Here is a 19,900-nt window from a genome sequence, read left to right as displayed (position 1 = left end):
TTTTTTTTTTTTTTTTTTTTTGGCAGAGCTAAAGAACTGAAAAAGAAAATATGCACTGGAGAGCCATCTACTACTTACAAGACTCGGAGATTCTTGAGCCCAGCAAAATCCATCTTGGAGATCCTGGTGATATTATTTCTGTCCAGGTCACTGCAATAGAGAGCAAATTCAGGTCAGGTTTTGGCAGGTTACACTTATGGTCTATTCTATCCAGACTAACTTGGACTGGAGGGATGTTGCTTGTCAAGGAGAAGGCAATTTCAGTGATTAATGATATCCCTCGAGCATGCCCAACTAACCTTAAGGATACTGTATGGAATAAACCATTCATTATGCATATAGTAGAACTCTGTTATGCTTAACTGCCTGGCTTCTGTGGCCCCTTCCTCGGGTAACAAAGTTTTCTGTGGGAGTCTCCCCTCCACCAACTCTCAGACCTTGTCGTACAAGATGGGGGATAATGGCTCTTCCCAGCTCCCAGGATGGGTATCTGATCCAGGCCAAGCTTGTAAGTATTTTCAACCCCTCTGACCACAGCAATTGTTTCAGAGATGCATACATAACTCATATTCCCAATATCTCTCTATCCACTGGGATTGCTAAACTGCTCAGGGCTGCCAGGAGCCATCTTGCCACCAGGAGAAGAACCAGCAGATGAAAAGAGTCTGAATCCTGGTGCTCTCCTGTGAGCACTGAGGCCAGATGCTTGGGTATTTTGAACTTACACGAGCTATTCTATCCTGTCTCTTTTATATATTGGTTTAAAGCAGTCTGAGTTGAATTTCCTATCACCTGAAACCAAAAGTATCTTAACTGACTTTGGTACATAGCTAGATGCCGACTGACAAGATGTAACTTGTCCATTTTTCTAGCTAGTTTGCAAACTCCCGGAGTGCAAACTCTATATCCTATTAACTCCACAACCCAACATAGCAGAGTACATGCCTGGCACACAGCAGAGGTACCTCACACATTAAATAAAGACAGCTGAGTTACTTGGCCTCAGCTTGGAGGTATAAGCACCAAAAAGTGGCCCCAAAGGGGAGACATGGCTACAGAGAAGCTGAAAGCCTTTTGGTGGTGGCACTTGGTCAGAATGGAGGGGGCAGGATGGTTGGGAGAAACCAGGGGGAGGCAAAACTGAAGTCAGCATTGAGCCTGTGAACATTTGTATGAATCTTCTGTGTTCACCAAAATCATCTAAGACGGGATGTGCTACAGTTCTCAAGAATGAATGCCGAGTAATTCATCCCCATATATTCTGCCATATGACAAACTCTTTTGGGTTCTGGCCCTTGGAGAGTCAACAAGGTATCTGTAAACTAGATTTCCTGCCCTCCAGAACACATCTATGTACTAAGAGGCCACTGTCCCAAGGATGAGACAAATGTTCACCTGTTCTTTGATTTTCCTAGTCAAATCCTAAAGTTTCTATTTTAGAATTTATTATGCCTCAGATAAATGAGTTATACAGTTGCCTAAAGGATCAGGGGAGCAATTTTCAGTTTCTAGCACTTTTAATGGGGAAAAAAAATCAACTTTGAGGAAAGATTACCCTCCTGATGTCAGAATAATACAGAAATAAAAATCAAACGAGTCCTTGAATAACCTCACCTGCATACCCCTCCCTTTCTCAGCCAGTTTTCTAACAGCTAAAGCAGCCATCAGAGTTGTCTCATAACTATGATAGAGAAAAGAAATATTTAGACTTCTCAGACTAATGTGAGTGCTGGTTAATAAAAAAAAAAAAAAAAGAGCAAGCATTACACAGGAAAATAAAGGGTTGCCCATGCACGGATGAGAAATCAGCAGACAGAAATCTAGAAGCTCCCAGTCATCATAAGCTTTATCCTCATCGCCTGTCTGAATTGGGATGGATGTTTGGGGACCTTGACAACTGTGAATATGACAATGCAACTGTGGCTTCAATTACTAGGACATAGCATGGTATGTCAGCAGCTGTGCCAGTGGCTGTGGCACTGATATTTTCAATTAGTATTTATTATATAAAAAAGGCACGAAGTGTGCCACTAAAATTCTGAGGATGTGGCGGGGGCAGGGTGTGCTGTGGGGTTATCCCAGGCATGGAGTCAGTGTTTGGGAGCCAAGTGTCAGAGGCCGGTGGCCCTAGGTTTGAATCCCTGCCCCACAGCTTACTGGTGACCTAATGCCAATTCACTTCATTTCTGGGGCCAGGTTTTTCCATTTACAAAATGAGGCTGACAGTCTGGACCTCAAGAGTTTCTAGGAGGGTTAAATGAGAGGATGTACACACAGCACTTATCTGCCACTTGTTAAATGCTCAGTTGTGGCAGCTGTTATTACAACAATCAGTCAAAGTACATTCTCCCCCTACCTCTGTTCTGAAATTTTAACTCACCAATAGAAGCTGACTGCCCTGGCCCCAAACTTTGCACCTAAAGACAAATCCTGGGATCCCCATGACACTCCTGTTATTGTGGTATCTTTCTATAGGTAAAAATAGAGTGCTGGCACCAAGAGCAGCCTCTTCGTGCTGGGCTTCCTCTCCTTTGCGACATTTCTATGAAAACTATTTTCACAGTATCTGTGTGCAAAGTGACACAAGGGGCCCCTACTCCTCAGCTGGGCTCTGTTGCCCACCTCTGAAACACACTGCCCAAGAGAAGGGCAAGGAGCTCATGGGTTCAAAGTGCAACAGATCTGGTCTCAAATCTCTGTCCAACCTTTCATCCCCCAAACCCACACAACTGGGGCTGTGGGAGTTTGAGTAACTTACTTAACCTCTCTGAGCCTCCATGCTTTGTAATCTTCTACTCACAGACCACAGAATGATGAGAAACTCAAAACATGGGCTGAAAATGGGAATTAATTATATTGATAGTGAGGAGAGGCTAGAAAATGGGAATTAATTATAATGATAGTGAGAAAAGGCTTTCCATCCCACCACCAGGCCCCTCAGGCTAGCACAGGCTCTTATGGACTTTACAGCCTTCAGCTTTGGCCTTGGAGGGAATCAGCATATGACAGGTTAGCACGAGTTCTAAACTACCAGCAGGAGGTGAGATCTGGGCTAGACAGCAGGAATGGTGTCTAGATGCACATGTGGAAAGTATGTTTTAATAGACCTGTAATTTCTTTATTTGACATATTTGCCATTAAGAGGTAGGGTCTGTACCCATTTCCCTTGAACCTAAGCAGGCCTTTAGATTGCCTGGACAAACAGGATGGTTGCAGAAGCAGTGCCACAGAACCTCTGAGGCTGGGTTAAAAGATGCAAGGAAAGAGAGGCACTCCCTTTCTCAGCACTTTCACTGGAGCCTGGAGCTGCCACATAGAAAAGCAGATAACCTGGAGCTGCCATGTTGGTGAGACCATGTGAGAGGACCGGGGGAGAGTGAGGTAACTAATGAGAAACCCTAAGCCAGAATCACCTGGCTGAACCACTCCAGAATTCCTTGACCCACAGATACTGTGAGAGGTAATACATAACAACACGTTAATCTGTATCACCTGGTGACATCCCAGCCATCATAACATCATTAGTATGTATTCCTCCCGTTTTTATGGTGATGCTGTTGTCAACAAACCTACCATACAGCCAGTAATATAAAGTATAGCACATATGATTACAAGCAGTCCCCAAGTTATAAACATCCACTTGAAGTATGACTCGCACTTATGAACAGGGGCTATTACAGGTAATAGGTACTGTATCCATTCCTGTTTCAACTTACATACTAATTCAATTTAACAACCTATAGAACCTTTCTCATCAATATCCCCAGGGCGGCCTGTATGCTTGATATACAATATTTAATAATTAATGACTATACTACTTGCTTATATATTTACTATACTATTCTTTTTACCTTTATTTAGGGTGTATTACTTCTACTTATATTTTTAGAAAAGCTAACTCTAAAACAGCCTGAGGCAGGTGCTTCAGGAAGTATTCAGAAGAAGGCACTGATACTATAGGAGATGACAGCTCCATGCCTGCCACTGTCCCTGAAGACCTTCCAGTGGGACAAGATGTAAAGGTAGGAGACAATGACATTGATGATCCTGACCCTGCATAGGCCAATGTTGTGTGTGTTCATGTCTTCATTTGTGATAAAAAATGTTTAAAGTGTGAAATGTAAATTAAATAGGAAAAGGCTTATTTATGGATGTAAAGAAAATATTTTTGTAAATCTGTATAATGTGTTTTAAGCTAAATGTTATTACAAAAGAGTCAAAAAGTTTTAAAAAATTTAAAGCTTACAGAAGTAAAAAAGTCACAATAAGATAATGTTAATTTGTTGTTTAAAAAGGTTTTAAAAAATATATTTAGTGGCTCAGCACCTGTGGCTCAAGTGGCTAATGTGCCAGCCACATACACCTGAGCTGGTGGGTTCGCATCCAGCCTAGGCCTGCCAAACAATGATGGTTGCAACCAAAAAAAAAAAAAAAAAAGTAGCCAAGGGTTGTGGCAGGTACCTGTAGTCCAGCTACTTGGGAGGCGGAGGCAGGAGAATCACTTGAGCCCAGGAGTTGGAGGTTGCTATGAGCTATAATGCCATGGCACTCTACCCAGGGTGCAGCTTGAGGTTCTGTCTCAATAAATGAATTTAGTGTAGCCTAAGTGACAGTGTTTATAAAGTCTACTGTACAGTGATACCCCAGGCCCTCAGATTCACTCTTTATATTTGACTCACCCAGAGCAATTTCTAGTCCTGCAGGCTCCCTTCATAGTGCCCTGTACAAGTATGCCATTATTGATCTTTGATCTGTACTACATTTTTACTGTACCTGTTATATTTAGAAATGTTTAGCTACACCAATACCCACCCTTATGTTGCCATTGCCTACAGCATTCAGTACATTAACCTGCTGTCTAGGAGCCATGGGCGGCACCATGCAGCCTGGGTGTGCAGTAGGCTGTGCCATCCATCTCTGTTTGTGAAAGTGCACTCTGTGATGTTCAAACAATGATGAAAATTGCCTAGCAACGCATTTCTCAAAAGGTATCTCCATCATCAAGTAACACATGACTGTCCTAAAGCGAGTGCTGTATCTTAAGCCATAAAGTTTGGGGGTGATTCATCTGCTACAATAGAGAGGCAGACCAGAAAGGAAGAGAAAGCTACCTTCTGAGTATTTAATTTGCCATTAACAGTGGAAACCCATTTACACGGCTCCCCATGGCAAGTCCTTTCTGAGACTTGCCGGCCACCATTGATGCCCTTAGTCCTGTCCTTATGCTCAAGGATGGCTCACAGGGGCTACAGGAAGCCATAGCATTCTGGAAGCAGGGTGAAAACTGGCCCTTCTCTCAGGCTTGAAGGAATAATGATTATTCCCTCAAAGTAGTACTAAGGATACCATGGGAATCACTATGATGTTAACGCTAGGAATCACAGTAATGATTTCCATTCATTGAATGTCGTGGCAGATAGCTGAGTTGTCTACCAAACCATTTTCAGTCTTGGCTGTACAGATAAACTACATTTCCCAGCACTCCTTGCACATAGGTTGCAACCATGTGACTGAGTTCACGTCACTATCTCAGGGGCAGAAGTCCTGCCTAGTCTTCCAGCTCTTCCTCTCCTCTCATCTAGGGCTGGGTTTAGTAGCTACAGTGGATTCCAAGGATGGCAAATGGAAAGAATGGCAGCACTCAGGAGCAGATACCTTGTCCTCCCTTGCCTCCCCGTTTACACACATTAGACTCAGACATCCACAAGAAATAGCTCCTAAACCACTGAAATTCAAGAGCTATGTTATAGCAATCTATACTGACAAATGGAATATCTTTAAGACAGTAGCTTTCTATTCTCTTTTCTTGTCTTTGTGACAGTTCTGAAAGGTAGATATTATCTTACTTCAATAGATAAAATACTGTGGATCAGCCTTAAAAAGAGCTGATACTTGTTGGATCCATACTATGTGCCAGGCACTCTGTTAAGGACTTCGTGTTCATTGTCTCTAATCCAGACAGCAATCGTATGTTGCAGAAACTATTATCTCATTTTTCACATGAAGAGGCTGAACCCTCCTTCAGCTTAAAACAAATCTGTTTAACCAGTAAAGAAACTTGCTATAAGGTAATACCCTCCCTCGTAAGTTGCAAAGCTCAGATTTGAATCTAGGTTCTCTGAATGCAGAGGCCACAGTTTTACCCATCACAGCATTCTGCCCATCCACAATTAGAGCATTTTCTGTTACATCAAGTTATTAACTGAATGGGAAATAAATGCATGCATAAATGTCCTAAGAACTAAATAAATAGAACAGAACAAATTTCCTATTCCTACACCTTGACAAAATCAAAAGGCATCCTCCTAGTGCAGCGGTTCTCAACCCGTGGGTCACAACCCGTTTAACAATGAAAATACATTGCAGCATTAGTAAGGTTGAGAACCACTGTCCTAGTGGATTTGCTGCTCCCTATTCATCCAAGATGGCACACTTCCTCCCCAGGTGCCCAGTGAGTCCTGCCCAGGAGGAGTGCTGGGCCCTGCTATAAGCTCATGCAGGAAGAGCTATCTTGCTGTTTGTCCGTGTCTGGTTCCCATCATGTTCCTCATCATCTGCTGTGCTGCCTCCATAAACAGGCATCACCATGGCAATGTCCTGGATTATTTCTTCCTTTCCCAATCAGTGAATCACATACTGAGACTTGGAACTCTGTGGTATTTTCACATCTGTTTGACACCTTAGGTGGGGTGGCAAGGAAGAATAATTCAGAACAACATTGGAAAAGAATGAAACAAAAAAGAGATTTTGTAGGGCAGGCCACCGTCCCTATCTTGGCACATGTATATTCATATCCTTCTTTTGATTCACTCTGTGGCATTCCTGAAAATTTTTTCTTCTTGCTGTGGCACATCTGGGGAGAGAGAGGAGTACAAAAACAGCACAGTGTGGAGAAAAGGGCTTTGACTGTAAATCTAGTAGATGTGAATTTGAATCCTGGCTTCCCCCTTCTTCTTAGCTGTGTGGTTTTAGGAAAGGCACTTTACCAAGCCCCAGTTGTTGTTCTGTGATTTCTATAAAAATAGAACCTAAAATACCAAGCCTATAGGAGCATCAGGAGGTTCCATACATAAAGTGCATGAGGAAATGCTTTCTAAACAGCATTCAGAAGAGTTCATTTTTCAGCCACAGTCAACAATAGTTAGGGAGAAGATGTGATGATGTAGATTATGATGGACTTAAAAAAAAGATGTTTATCTGTGATGGTTAAATGTGTATAGAGAACACACTACTGGTTCATATCAAACTTTTAAGACTATCTGCCCTCCACATGACAAGTATATATAGAATTCTCCGTAGGCAGGAATGATGATGGGAGTTCCCTATCACAGGAGTCTGTAAGCACAGATTAGTAGCTAACCTACATTGGGTGTGATGTCTACTTGTGATGGGTAGGAGGGGAGACTACATTACCTATACGAAGTCCTGTCAATTGTGATATTTATAACAATTTTGAGATCTATAATTCCATATTTTGGGAGCACATTACCAAGTAGATTTTTTAAAAAGTTAAAAGAATATGGACTTACTTCTTGGGCTCAGAGAGCTTGGAGGCCAGCTGAGATGAGCCAAGACTCACAAGCTCCATGGAAAACAATGTAAGAATCTGCAAAATCCCACATTAAGAGACATGGTCTGAATCCCACAGGAGCAACGGAATTGGCAATCTGAGATGGGAGGCAGGAACTCAGAAGGCCTCCTGGAGGAAATGGGAAGGAAGTGTATCATGGTGACATAGTGACAGCAGGGAGCATGGGGGGATCACAGAGAAATGTAAGGGTTGAGGACAAGGGCACATGACTATGTGCCAATAAAACTTTCCTGAGTAACCTTTCAGATGTGTAATGCCTCCACATCCCTGTTCCTGTAGTGGAATCTAGGAATTCCTGCTCATGAAAGGGATTATGAGGGGCCAGAATTAAGGCCTGTCTGAAACATGTACCAGCAGCAAAGAAGAGCTTCCAACCAGACCAGAACAAGCTGGCAAGACGACTCTGGTTTCAGTTTCAGTTCTCTCCATCCTTCTCCCCTTCCTATAGGAGAGGGAGGGATGGATCAGCCCGAGGTCAGGGTGTTCATTCTCCAGGTGCTCACTCACTTTCACCAAAGTCTACCACTCCTCTTCACAACTCTGTCCATTTCCCTGGCTTCAAAACACTTTGCCTCCTCTCATCTCCTCTGGCTTAGGAGGTGGCAACAGCTCAGCTGCTCCTAGTCCTGGGTTCTACAGTATCCCCTGTGGTTCCCTGCACCATACCCACAATTCTAAAATGGTCCCTTTGTTCCACCTGCTTTCTGTTACTTACTGATATGTCATTCATACATTCAACAAATATGTCTTCACCATTTAACTTTCAGGGGCTGTACTAAATGCTGAGATACAGCTTTAAACAATCCTGGCACACTCCCTGACCACATGGAACTTAAGAGTTTAGTGGGGCAGAAAAACACAGGGGCAAATATCATAGACAGTAATATACACTCCACACTATGGGTTGGCAACCTTTTTCTTTAAAAGACAGATTGTAAATAAATTTTCTAACCATGTTTCCCACTGCAACTATTCAACTCAGCTTCGTAATGTGAGGATAGCCACAAACAACATATAAATGCATGGACATGACTATGTGCCAATAAAACTTTATTTACAAAGACAAGCAGAATGCTGATTTGGCCCAGGGATTTTACTTTATATACTCCTGCTCAGTACTATGCCAGGGGCCTAAACAAAAGCTTAAAGGAGAGTATAAGGAAAGGGATTTGGTATAATTGGGTTGTAGGGTCATGGGAGATGTCCAGGAAAAGGTGACATTTTAACTGAGACCTCAATAATGAGTTGGCCACATCCAGGTTGGCATGGAAATATACAAGAGGGAGAAAAAGAATTCCAGGTAAAAACATAGCATGTATAAAATCCCAGAGGCATTGCTTTCGGATGAGTGTAAGCAGATTTATTTAGCTGTTAAAGCATAACCTGCAAGGGAAAGCAGGTTTGTCTGGTCATCTGTCCAGCCTTCCTCTATTCCTTCCTTCCTTCCTTCCCTTTCTTCTTTATCCTTCCTCCTCTTCATCCTTCTTTTCTTCCAACAAACCTTTATTAAACACCTATTCTGGACTTGGCACTGTGCTTATGGCTAAGGGCAGAGCCACAATAGCACAAAGAAGTTCCTTTTAAGGAACTTTTATTTCCTTGGTGAGTGCAGCAGATTGATTCTGTGATGGTCCCCAAGATCAGGACTTACTTCTTCCCTTGAGTGGGCAGGCTCTAGTGGCTTGCTTCTAACCAACAAAACACAGCAAAGGCGGTGGGATGTTACCTTTGTGACATACCATTGCAATGCTCATCTTGCTAGGGGACTCTTTCCTTGGCCAGGTGGGAAAAAATAAGTGGCTACCCTAGGAAATCCCCCTAGCAAGGAACTGAGAGAAGCCTCTACCAACAACCAACTAGGAATAGACAATGACCAGGAGGAATCTGAAGCTCTCTAACAGGCTGTGAAGAACTGAATGGTGCCAATCTCAGAGCTTGGAAACAGATCCTTCTCCAGTCGGGCCTTGAGATGAGACCACCTCCTCAACTAACACCTTCATCCCAGTTTTGTGAGACCCTGAAGCACAGGATGCAGCTAATTAGGAGGGGATGAATGAGTGTTGTTCTCAGGTACCAAACCTGCGGCAAGATTGTTCTGCAGCAACAGAAAAGCAATATGGCGGGGACGGACAATCCCCAAAAAACAAGATCATGATGACAACAACAAGTGATCAGGAAATAGCAGCAAGATGATGCAAAGAGAATGAAGATGAGGTGAGAGGGAGTGGTGGTCAGGAAGCACATCTCTCAGAGGGTCTGACACCAGAAGGAAAAGGATTCAGTTAAGGGAGAAGTTAAAGAGAGAAATTCCAGGGAGAGGATGAGAAACCAAGAGGCTCTGAGAGGAGAAAGCATTTAAATAGTCTAAACATCAAAAAAGGATATTCCAGTGACTACCATATAGCAGCAGCAAATGGGATCACAGAGGCAGGTGGCACCTAACCTGGGGGCATCCAGAGGGCTGCACCACAGAGGGGCCAAGAACTGATTTTATCATCACTTGGTCCCTTTCCTCTGACATCAGTCCTGCCTTGTAACCAGATTCATTTCCCCCAACACCCATTCCATTCCACAGCTCAGCAGGGAGGGTCTCATCACTGTCCTCAGCTTGCCTCATTTAATTCTTCCTTCTTTATATTCAGACATTTATCGAGCACCTACCCAGATCCAGGAGCTATGCTAGGCACTCCATCAATACATCTGCTCATGCTGTCTGCTGGCCCTGAAAGCCCTCCACATCCCAGCTCCATCTAAATCCTGCTGCTAGGTTAGGGGCTGAACTGTGTACCCCCAAAGAAAGGCTGAAGTCCCAACCTCTGCTACCTGTGCATGTGACCTTATTTGGGAAAAAGCCTGTTATAATTGTAATCAGGTTAAAATGAGATCACTAGGGTGGGCCTTAATCTGATATGGTTGGATCCTTCTAAAAAAAAAAAAAAGAGACAGAGACCCATAAAGATAGTACAAAAGAGGCAGAGATGGGAATAATGCACCCTCAAAGGTACCCTACCCCGAGGAGGGCCAGCACTGCCAGAAGCTAGGAATGAGCGGGCAGGGATTCTCCCTTAAGGATTTCAGAAGGAATATGGCCCTGCTGACACCTTGATTCCAGCTTCCTAAACTGCAGAAACGTGAAAGAATACATTGTGATGCTTTGTTATGGCAGCCCTGAGAAACAGAAATACCCAATTTTCAGGTTTTGTCAAGCCCCTGCACAGCCCTTACAGTTGCCCCCCCAACCCCACCCCCAGTCACTCACTCCATCACATGCTGGCTTCTCCCCCTCCCTGAACTTCTGGCTTACTTAGTCCCTGCACAACTCACTTTGGTTTTTAATCACAGCTGCCTGTTTCTTGTGTGTTTACCTGTCTCTAAGGCGGTGGTTCTCAACCTTCCTCATGCTGCAGCCCTTTCATACAGTTCCTGTGGGTCAGGACCCACAGGTTGAGAACCGCTGCTCTGGACTGTGAAGAGTGCATTCCCCACATTTCCTCCCAGACACCTCAGATGAAGAAAGACCCTCAGAGGGTGGCGCCTGTAGCTCAAAGGAGTAGGACACTGGCCCCATATGCCAGAGGTGGCAGGTTCAAACCCAGCCCTGGCCAAAAACTGCAAAAAAAAAAAAAAAAAAAGAATGAAAGATCCTCAGAGACACTTGGAAAAATGTATTAGGGTTTTCTCAGGGTGGTGGAACAAAAAGGTTTTTGTGGGTTTTTCTTAACATTTCACATTTTGTTTACCAATATCAACAATGCTTTCTGGAATAGATTTTACTCATGCACCTTCTGCTCACCCAAAAACCACTGCAGAAAGTGGTCCAGCTGACCTAAGAGTCTCCCCAGGCAGAATTAAAGCCATGTGAGACTGAAAATCTGGCCATCCGGCTAAAGGAAGATGCTCCTTGGTGAGCCTAAGGGCCCTTCTCAGGAGCTGCTCAGATTGCTCAGCCCCAAAGGGTGTGTCCCTGTTTCTTCTCCTCAGTCCAAAAGACCTAACGCCGTCCATCAGCTACCTTGACAGAGGAGGACAAAAAAAGCACATATTCAAGAACCATCAAAACACCCTCCCAATGAGCCCAGCAGTGGTGTCTCCCTGTGGGTCACCCGCGTATATCATGCTTTACCTCTCTAAACTCACAAAACACGGAAGCCTTCTTAATTATTCTCTGATTTTTGCACTTCGTTCTCATCAGTTATATAACCACATACAAGTTTAAAAACACATACGCACATTTGGGAGAGAAATGAACTCGATTTAAAAAACTGGCTTCACACTACCTCAGTTGTTTGGGAACTAAGCCTCCCTGGGCTAAATCTTGGGCTTGGCAACACTCTCGCATATATAATTTTACACCTGCAAAAGCTTGCAGCCAGCCCTGTGCAGACAGTTACCTGCCGGGAGGAAAGCAGTCCAGACAGAGGTGCAACATGGATGGTTGGACGTGGTCATGGAGAGGGCCTGTGGAGGATGGTAGCTGTGGGGTCTCCACTCTTTCTCCCTTTGAAGCAGGAGAGCTCCCTGCCCTGTCTTGCTCAGTTCAGCCTCATGCATCAAAACAGGTCATACATGGGACAACTGGCTCTTTACTGTGGGCAGTAGAGTAGAACTTGTAAACCGGTAGGTAGCCCACCAGTAATTCTGGCCTGCAGACTAGTTTGGTTCTGTGATTTTCACATATGCAAATTAATAGCCAATTTGGGGACATTTCACACACAAATCTGTAATTCTGGCTTATCTCCCCAAATCAGATAACCTTGGGCATTCATGGCTACCATAAACTGCTAGTAAAAGGCAACTACTTGCTTTGAATAAGACACACGCTCTGCAATTTACCTATTCATCTGATCCGATTCCTCACTCTTGTTATCTGTTTAGTCCTTACAGATGGTGGGGTTTGAGATCCCTGCTACTGAACACAATGCTTAAGAAAGCAGACCCTAGAATCAGATAGCCTGAGCTCAGATCTCAGCAGATAGTGTGATTTTAGGCACGTAAGCTTAACCCATTCCTAAGCTTCTATACCTTTATCCTTAATATGGATATAGGACCAAGAGTGGTGGCTTACACCAGTAATCTAACACTCTGGGAGGCTGACGAGGGTAAATCACTTGAGTTCAGGAGTCTGAGACCAGCCTGAACAAGAGCAAGACCCTGTCTCTACTAAAAATAGAAACACTAGGCAGCATTGTGGGGGGAGGGCTGCAATCCCAGCTACTCAGGAGGCTGAGGCAAGAGGATGTCTTGAGCCCAAGAGTTTTTAACAATTTGAGGTTGCTGTTAGTTATGATGATGCCATAGCACTCTGCCCAGGGCAACGAAGTGAGACTGTTTCAAAACAAACAAAAGAAAAAAAAGAATAATCACAATCTCCTACCTCCTAGGAGATTGTAAAAATTAAGTGAGATGATATATATAAAGTGATTCTAGCCCAGGGCTGGTCATGTTGTAAGTACTTGGAAGTAACCATCACTGTCAAGCAGCTGATGATTATTCCTGCAAAGCATGAGCACAAGTAAGATGATGATGTTAGCAGCACTTGGGTGCTTCATTAACAGTGAAGGGGGCACATGGTCTAATCCATACCCTTTCCCCCCAGGCACACCCTTAATAGAGCACGTGAAGAAATAAGTGACATACTCAGGATATTCCAGTCCCCAGGCTCAGAAATAAAGAAATAAGTAATCCCTACCTAACTCTTCTTGGGATGACATAAGGCAACTTATTCATTTCTAAGCAGTCACATCTGGCTGATGACTATCATTCCAAAAGATTCGCCTTTTATACCCTTATCAGGCCCAGAAACCCCAAACCCTTCCACACTTTGCTCAGAAAGTGTGTTGGCAAATCTCTTCCCTACATGGCAAAGGAAAATGGGTGATAAAATGAGTGCCCCCATAGCCAGGAGTCAGCAAACAGGAATCCCAGAAGAGACTGGGGTCAGCCTTTGGAAATCCGGTGAGAAATGTAGGAGATATGGCACTTTGGGGACAATGCTCTGTGTTCACAAACTGTTTCATTGTCCTCCTGGGCAAACAGCATGATTAGATTTCCTGCACGCTTTGCATCTAAGTGGGACCATGTGACTGATTTCTGATTGAAGGAACGTGGATGGAAGTAATATATGCCACATCCAGGGGAGACTGTCAAACATCCTGCATTTCACTGCATTATTCTCTTCCCCTTTCTTGTCTTCCTGGCACATAGAGGTCATGTGTCAAAAATGGCATCCCAAGATGGAAGAAGACTGGGTTTCCAAGTGACTATGAGGAACATAAACCCCCAAACTACCCAAACCAACTATAGTAAAGTACAGCATAAGGAAGAGGAAACCATATCATTTTATGGTGTTTTCCCATCAACTCATCTGGGTTTATTTGTCGCTGCAGCATAACCTTGCCTATGCTGACAGATACACCTAACAGCATGTCGTAGAGGGAAAGACCAGCTCAGAAGCTAGACACCTGTGATCTTCCTTCATGCTGCCTTTCTGACTCATAACAGGGCCTTATAGAAGTTACCCTCCCCATCTGTGAAAGGAGGAAAATAAACTGGTTGACTCTACGGGTCAAAATCTATAATTCTCACTGGCTTTGGAGTCTACTAAAACACATTACCTTCAACAATACTTCTTTTAAAGACAGCTTTAATCACAGTTCATAGAGCCAGCCTACATTAGAGTCTAAATAAATTTCTGCTGACTGAGCTAGTATTAGGCAAGAGCCAGTGAGCACCAAGTGTTTACCATGTGTCAGGCACTATCCTAAGCACATCACTTGGAGTCTCTCTTAATCCTCACCACCAGACCATGAGGTTACAGGTATCATTAGACCCAATCTATGAATAAAAACAAACAGAGGCACAGGGAGATTAAGACACTCATCTATGTTCACAAGCTGGTATCAAATGAGCCTTTCTACACACTGTACCCCAGAAGTACATTAATGTACATAGTTACAATTCAATAAAAAAAAAAAACACACAAGTGAGCCTTTTTTCACATCCAAGCAGGTAAGTGTCAGTGCCTGAAAATTTAGTGATCAACCTGCAAGAAATAAATAGAGTCCTGAAGGGTCAAAAACTGAAATGATCTACCAGAGAATTTTAGGAAAATTCTAAAAATTTTAGCTAAATTAATAAACTCTAACTTCCTGGAATCCAAGACCATATCTTATGTTTGAATTCCCAAGGCTCAGAGCAATGCCTGACACTTGATCTTATCTTGAGCTCCTTATTAACAGTTTTAACTGAGTTCCATGTACCCTTCACTGACAACAGCTTGAGATCTGGAGTAGATGTTAATATTTCATTTTACCAGTACATCTGGGCATCAGTTGGAACCAGCATAACTGTAGAATTTATGTATCATCCAAACTTGAATACTTTTGTGAGTCAAAGGGGATGTCACTAATTATACCAGGAAAAAAAAGACAGAAGTTGGAAACCAATTCTGGAAAAACCAATACAAGTGCTCAACCAAGAGCCACATAATACCCACAACAGGGATGAATGACAAAGGAAGTACTCATCAGGGGGGCCTGGTTGCCCACCACACCTTTGTGGTTAAGGAGCCCCTCTTCCTGTCCACTTGGGCTGCAGGTCACTGCTAAGTCTGTGGCTATTTGCAAGACCCCTCATGGTTAAGTGTCATTCTCTGAATGGTACACACCGCCTAGTCCCACCAGCCATAGAGCCTGTGCTATTAACTTTTAATATAGGTGCAGTAATCACTTTAAGAAAACTGGAAGGAGCAGCCTGAGGAATGCAATGATTGCTGTAGGAATATAAACACGGATTGCATCGGAACAGACTACATACTTTGTATAAACACTAATAAAGTGAGTTCAGGCTGAGCTGTGACTTTAAAGGAAATTCTTCCCCATAAACATGTCCTGCCATGTCCTAATAACTCTTTAATTTGATGCACATTTGGGATGGATGATGCGAAGTAATCACAGAATAACGTTAAGGTCTGTTGCGAAGGAGGAGTGGTGGAGGGGTGGGGATTATGATGCAACTTGGAGCTAACACCATTCACCAGAGAGTTGGCCTCGCTGCTCATTTCACACATGGAGGGAATTTGCTGAGGGACATGCAGGAAATCAGAGACAGGTCTCCACAGGTTCAGCAAAAGGAAATTCTGAGTGTCATCTGATGGCACCACGTAAAACTCCCAGCTAGTCAATTTCTGGCCTATCTTCCCTCCTGGAGATAGCAAAAGTGGTTCCCACTTATAGGACTCTCTACTTTCTAGACCAAGGTTCTTCTGGTTTCAACAAGACCATAAGCTCCTCAAGAGCAGAGAGCCCTTCCTGTGCTTCTGGGTATCACCCACAGGGCCAGCCCAGGCTGAAAGAAGGCAGAATGGCACAGAGTCAATGATAACTAGACAGGGGCTGTGGCACCAAGATCTCAGTTTTATAACTTATTTGTGTGGCTTGAACAAACCACCATTATCTTCTGCAAAACTGGTTAACAGCACCTGCTGAACCTCAGAGGGCTTTTGAGATGCTCAAATGAAGTAATACAAGAGAAAGCGTTTTACAGATTAAAGAGTTGTACTAAGGTAGGAAATTATTATTCCTGGGAAAGTACAAAATAACGATGAATAATAATCGTTTTGCCTGTGTTCTCATGATGTACTAAGCACTATCCATCTTCTCCAAATCCTCACAGCAGTCTTGCAAGGTGGATACTATTACTATTATCATTGCCATAATAGTATGGTATTATAAAAACTAAAAGTAGTACTTAAGTAACTTGTCCCAATTCACACATTTTCTAAGTATCACCCTCAGAATTGAGCTCCCTGCTCTTTCCTCCCAAGCTCTTAGGGAACTGAAGACACCCGGTTGGTCTCCTTTATTAACCTGTAAGCAGTGAGGACAAGGGCTCTGTGGAAGTTTCCTCCACATGTCCAAGAACCAGAGAGTTAAAGCTTGTGGAGCAAATGACCACAGTTCCTCCTCCCCCCTAACCACACTCACTCAGTATACCGACTATTGTTGGCCACACACAATAGCACTTGGCCAAAGACACAGCTGATGCTGACTTTCAGCCAGGACATAACACTGGGCTCCTCCACTCTCACCAAAACACCAGACCTCATCCTCATGCCCCAACCATCTAAAATATGGCCCAAACACACCCACCCAGTCAGGCCCTCTGCACCCACCACTTGATCCAAGGACTGACTTTGCCTGGGTGAGTCCCCATCTGCAATGCCCTCTCCTGGGGAACAAGATGAAATGCCACTGTCAGAGAGCTAGGCTGAGCAATAGCGGTGAGTGCTAGAGAAGAATTGGAAAGAAGAGAAAGTTTTTTGTTTTTGTTTCTTTGAGACAGACTCTTAGTCATCCTGGGCAGAGTGCTGTGGCGTTGTAGCTCACAGCAACCTCAAATTCTTGGGCTCAAGCCATCCTCTTGCCTCAGCCTCCCAAGTAGCTGGGACTACAGGTACCTGCCACCACACCTGGCTAGTTTTGTTGTTTTTGTTTTGTTTTGTTTTTAGTGGAGATTGGGGTCTTGCTCTTGCTGGTCTTGAAATCGTGAGCTCAAGCAATCCACCTGTCTCAGCCTCCCAGAGAGCTAGGATTACAGGCATGAGGCACCGCTCCTAGCCCAGAAAGAGAAAGTCTTTACAGTCAGATAGTAAGACCAGGGTGGGCCTAGCAGCCCCGTTCAGGCAGCAGCCACTCTCCTCCATCTGGCACTGATAAAATGTCAAGGGACAGGAACGAGGCAGGGAGGAAGAAGGGTGCATCTGATTCTCCAACCAGGACTTCAGGGCTCGTCCCAAGGCAGGCAAACCTTTCATCATCCGTGAAACCATATCTTGCTTATTATGACAATTTTAAAAAGTTCTCTGATTATTCCTTTGAGAATCTAATTTGTTTCCTTTGTGAAGAGGAAACAATTCTCTTTTCAGTTTGGGAGGTGGGACATTCCATTTATCTTGAGGGGGGAAATCTGTTTCCCATTACAAATCACGTTCTGTAAGTCTATTTGTGAAGAATGAATGTCTACACTTTACATGGGGGGGAAATCGCTTTCCTCTCCTACAAACATCCACGAAAACCCACAAGAGGACAGTTCCTACCCTCTTCTCAGCCATTGTGACAAAGATTGGATTTCCACCCCTTGCTTTAAAAAAGGAAATGTGTTAGAAAAATCAGCAGTATCCCCAAGTCATCCAGCGTACCTGAGAGAGCCCTCTATGAAGTAATCCAATCAGCATCTATGGATGGTGACACAGTGCCAGGACCATGCAGGTCCCAGGAAGGCACAGATTAAAATAAACGCGTATCCCTCCAAATGCCTGCTCTCTGAGACGGTGGTCAGCAAACAGAGCCCACGGGCCAAATCGAGCCCACTGCCCATTTTTGTATGGACTAGGAGCTAAAAATGGCTTTTATATTTTTAAATAGTTGGAAAAAAATCAAAGGATAATATTTCGTGACACATAAAAATTACATGAAATTCAAATTTCAGTATCCATAAATACAGTGTTCTTGGAACACAGCCACACTCATCGGTTCATACATTGTCTGTGGCTGTTTTCACTCTCCAGGGGCAGAGCTGAGTAGCTGCGACTGAAATAGGATGTTACTCAGAGCCTACATATTTATTATGGGGCCCTGTGTACAAAATGCTGACCCCTGATCTAGGAGTTGCTATAGTCCAGGAGGGTTGCAATCAAGGAAATGGCAGTCAAAAAAACAATCATTACCACCCCAACAACGCATGGTAGGTAAAATAAAATGGTTAAAAGTGTGGACAAAGGCCCAGCAGCTCACACCTGTAACCCTAGCACCCTGGGAGGCCGAGGCAGGTGGATTGCTTGAGCTAAGGAGTTGGAGACCAGCCTGAGCAAGAACAAAACCCCCATCTCTACTAGAAACAAACAAACAAAAACTAGCCAGGCATAGTGGCGCATGCCTGTTACTCAGGAGGCTGAGACACGCAGATCACTTGAGCCAAGAATTTGAGGTTGCTGTGAGCTATGATACCAAGGCATTCTACCTGGGGCCACAGAGTAAGACTCTGTCTCAAAAAAAAAAGAGATTAAAAAAAAGCTTCAGTCTGACTGGCTTATTCTACTCTTGGTAGATAGACGTAGCAACAAGACTCTGTGCCTCCTCATTTTTAAGTAGGGATTATCTGTTCCTAGTGGGTCCGCCTCCTTGGGCTAGGTTGAGAATTAGGCAAACTCATATATGTCATGTGTACGAAGTAGCTCATAGGTGCTGGATCTCTCTCTGCTCTTATTACCAACATTGCTGCCTGCACAACTCCAGAGGGGCATTGTTTAATGGTACATAGCAAGAATGGCACCCCTGGAGCATATAATATGAATGGTGACCCAGGAATTCGGGGATGTAGTGGCCCTGATTACAGCCCATCTTACAAAGACGCCTGTGCAGTTTTGCAGAGAAGTGGGGGCAGATAGATATTCCAGATGGAGGGGCAGGCCCATGCATTTTTATTGCCACATTATTCACTTTTCCATTATTAAAGAGATCTGAGAGGACAACTTAAAGTGAGCTACAGGGGGCCCCAGCTCAGACCCCCCCCAATCCTATACCTCCCTCCCAGCCCCTCCTGCCACAGCCCCCGGGCCTCTCATCCTGAGATGACTCCCCAACACCCATTCCTGTGATTACACCTTGCTCCTGGGTCCCTCAAACTCTCCGACTGTGGACTATTTTAAGCCCAAATTAAAGACTCCTCTCTCTGAATGGCTGCAATTGCAGTCTGTGGTTTGTTTACTCTGACGTGGCTCGGGGCCATAGTGTTGGTACAAGGGGCACTGCAAGGGGGTGGGTGGTTTCAGGGAGGCGGCAAGGGGGTTTTGCAGAAGCCATTTCACGGCAACACATTCTTCGTGGAAAATACAAACACATGAAGATATGGGTGGACAATTAAAAAGAAAATAACAGTGGGACAGTCCTGTGTATCTGGAGATGGATGCTAAAAATAGCACCACATCAGAAGCAAGAAAGCATCAGAAGCTATGTAGTGCTGCAAACCCCAGAGAAAGGGACTTGCCATTCTCATTCCAGGAGCCCAAGCCCCTGGTGTTCCTTCTTCAGCCTCTCAAGGAATGCCCCTTTGGGGCTGACACAGGCATCTACAGAAGGCGTGCTATTGATGCTGTCATCATGGGGTAGAATTCTGAGGCTGAGACCACTGGCAAGGCCTCCAGGGGCTTCCCCCACTCTGGAAGCTCTGGGTCCGATGTGGAAGGTGAGAAGAAAGGGAAACCAGAGGAAACAGGGTAGACACAGGGAGGAAATCCATCAAACTCTCCGC

General features: G+C 44.1%; 1 protein-coding gene across 2 annotated transcripts in view; it reads right to left on the bottom strand.

The window, feature by feature from the left end:
* The window catches only part of SLIT3 (slit guidance ligand 3), a 620,424-nt gene that overhangs the window by 573,663 nt on the left and 26,861 nt on the right, over positions 1-19,900 (bottom strand). For both annotated transcript variants that reach the window (XM_003781960.2, XM_012807261.2), the window contains exon 2: positions 79-150. In XM_003781960.2, coding sequence (XP_003782008.1) covers positions 79-150 — 72 coding nt within the window. The remainder of the gene's footprint in view (positions 1-78; positions 151-19,900) is intronic.

This window comes from Otolemur garnettii, unplaced genomic scaffold (genome assembly GCF_000181295.1).
Source record: "Otolemur garnettii isolate 467f Iridium unplaced genomic scaffold, OtoGar3 scaffold00003, whole genome shotgun sequence".
Classification (NCBI taxonomy): domain Eukaryota; kingdom Metazoa; phylum Chordata; class Mammalia; order Primates; family Galagidae; genus Otolemur; species Otolemur garnettii.
This window is presented reverse-complemented; position numbering and strand designations above follow the sequence as displayed.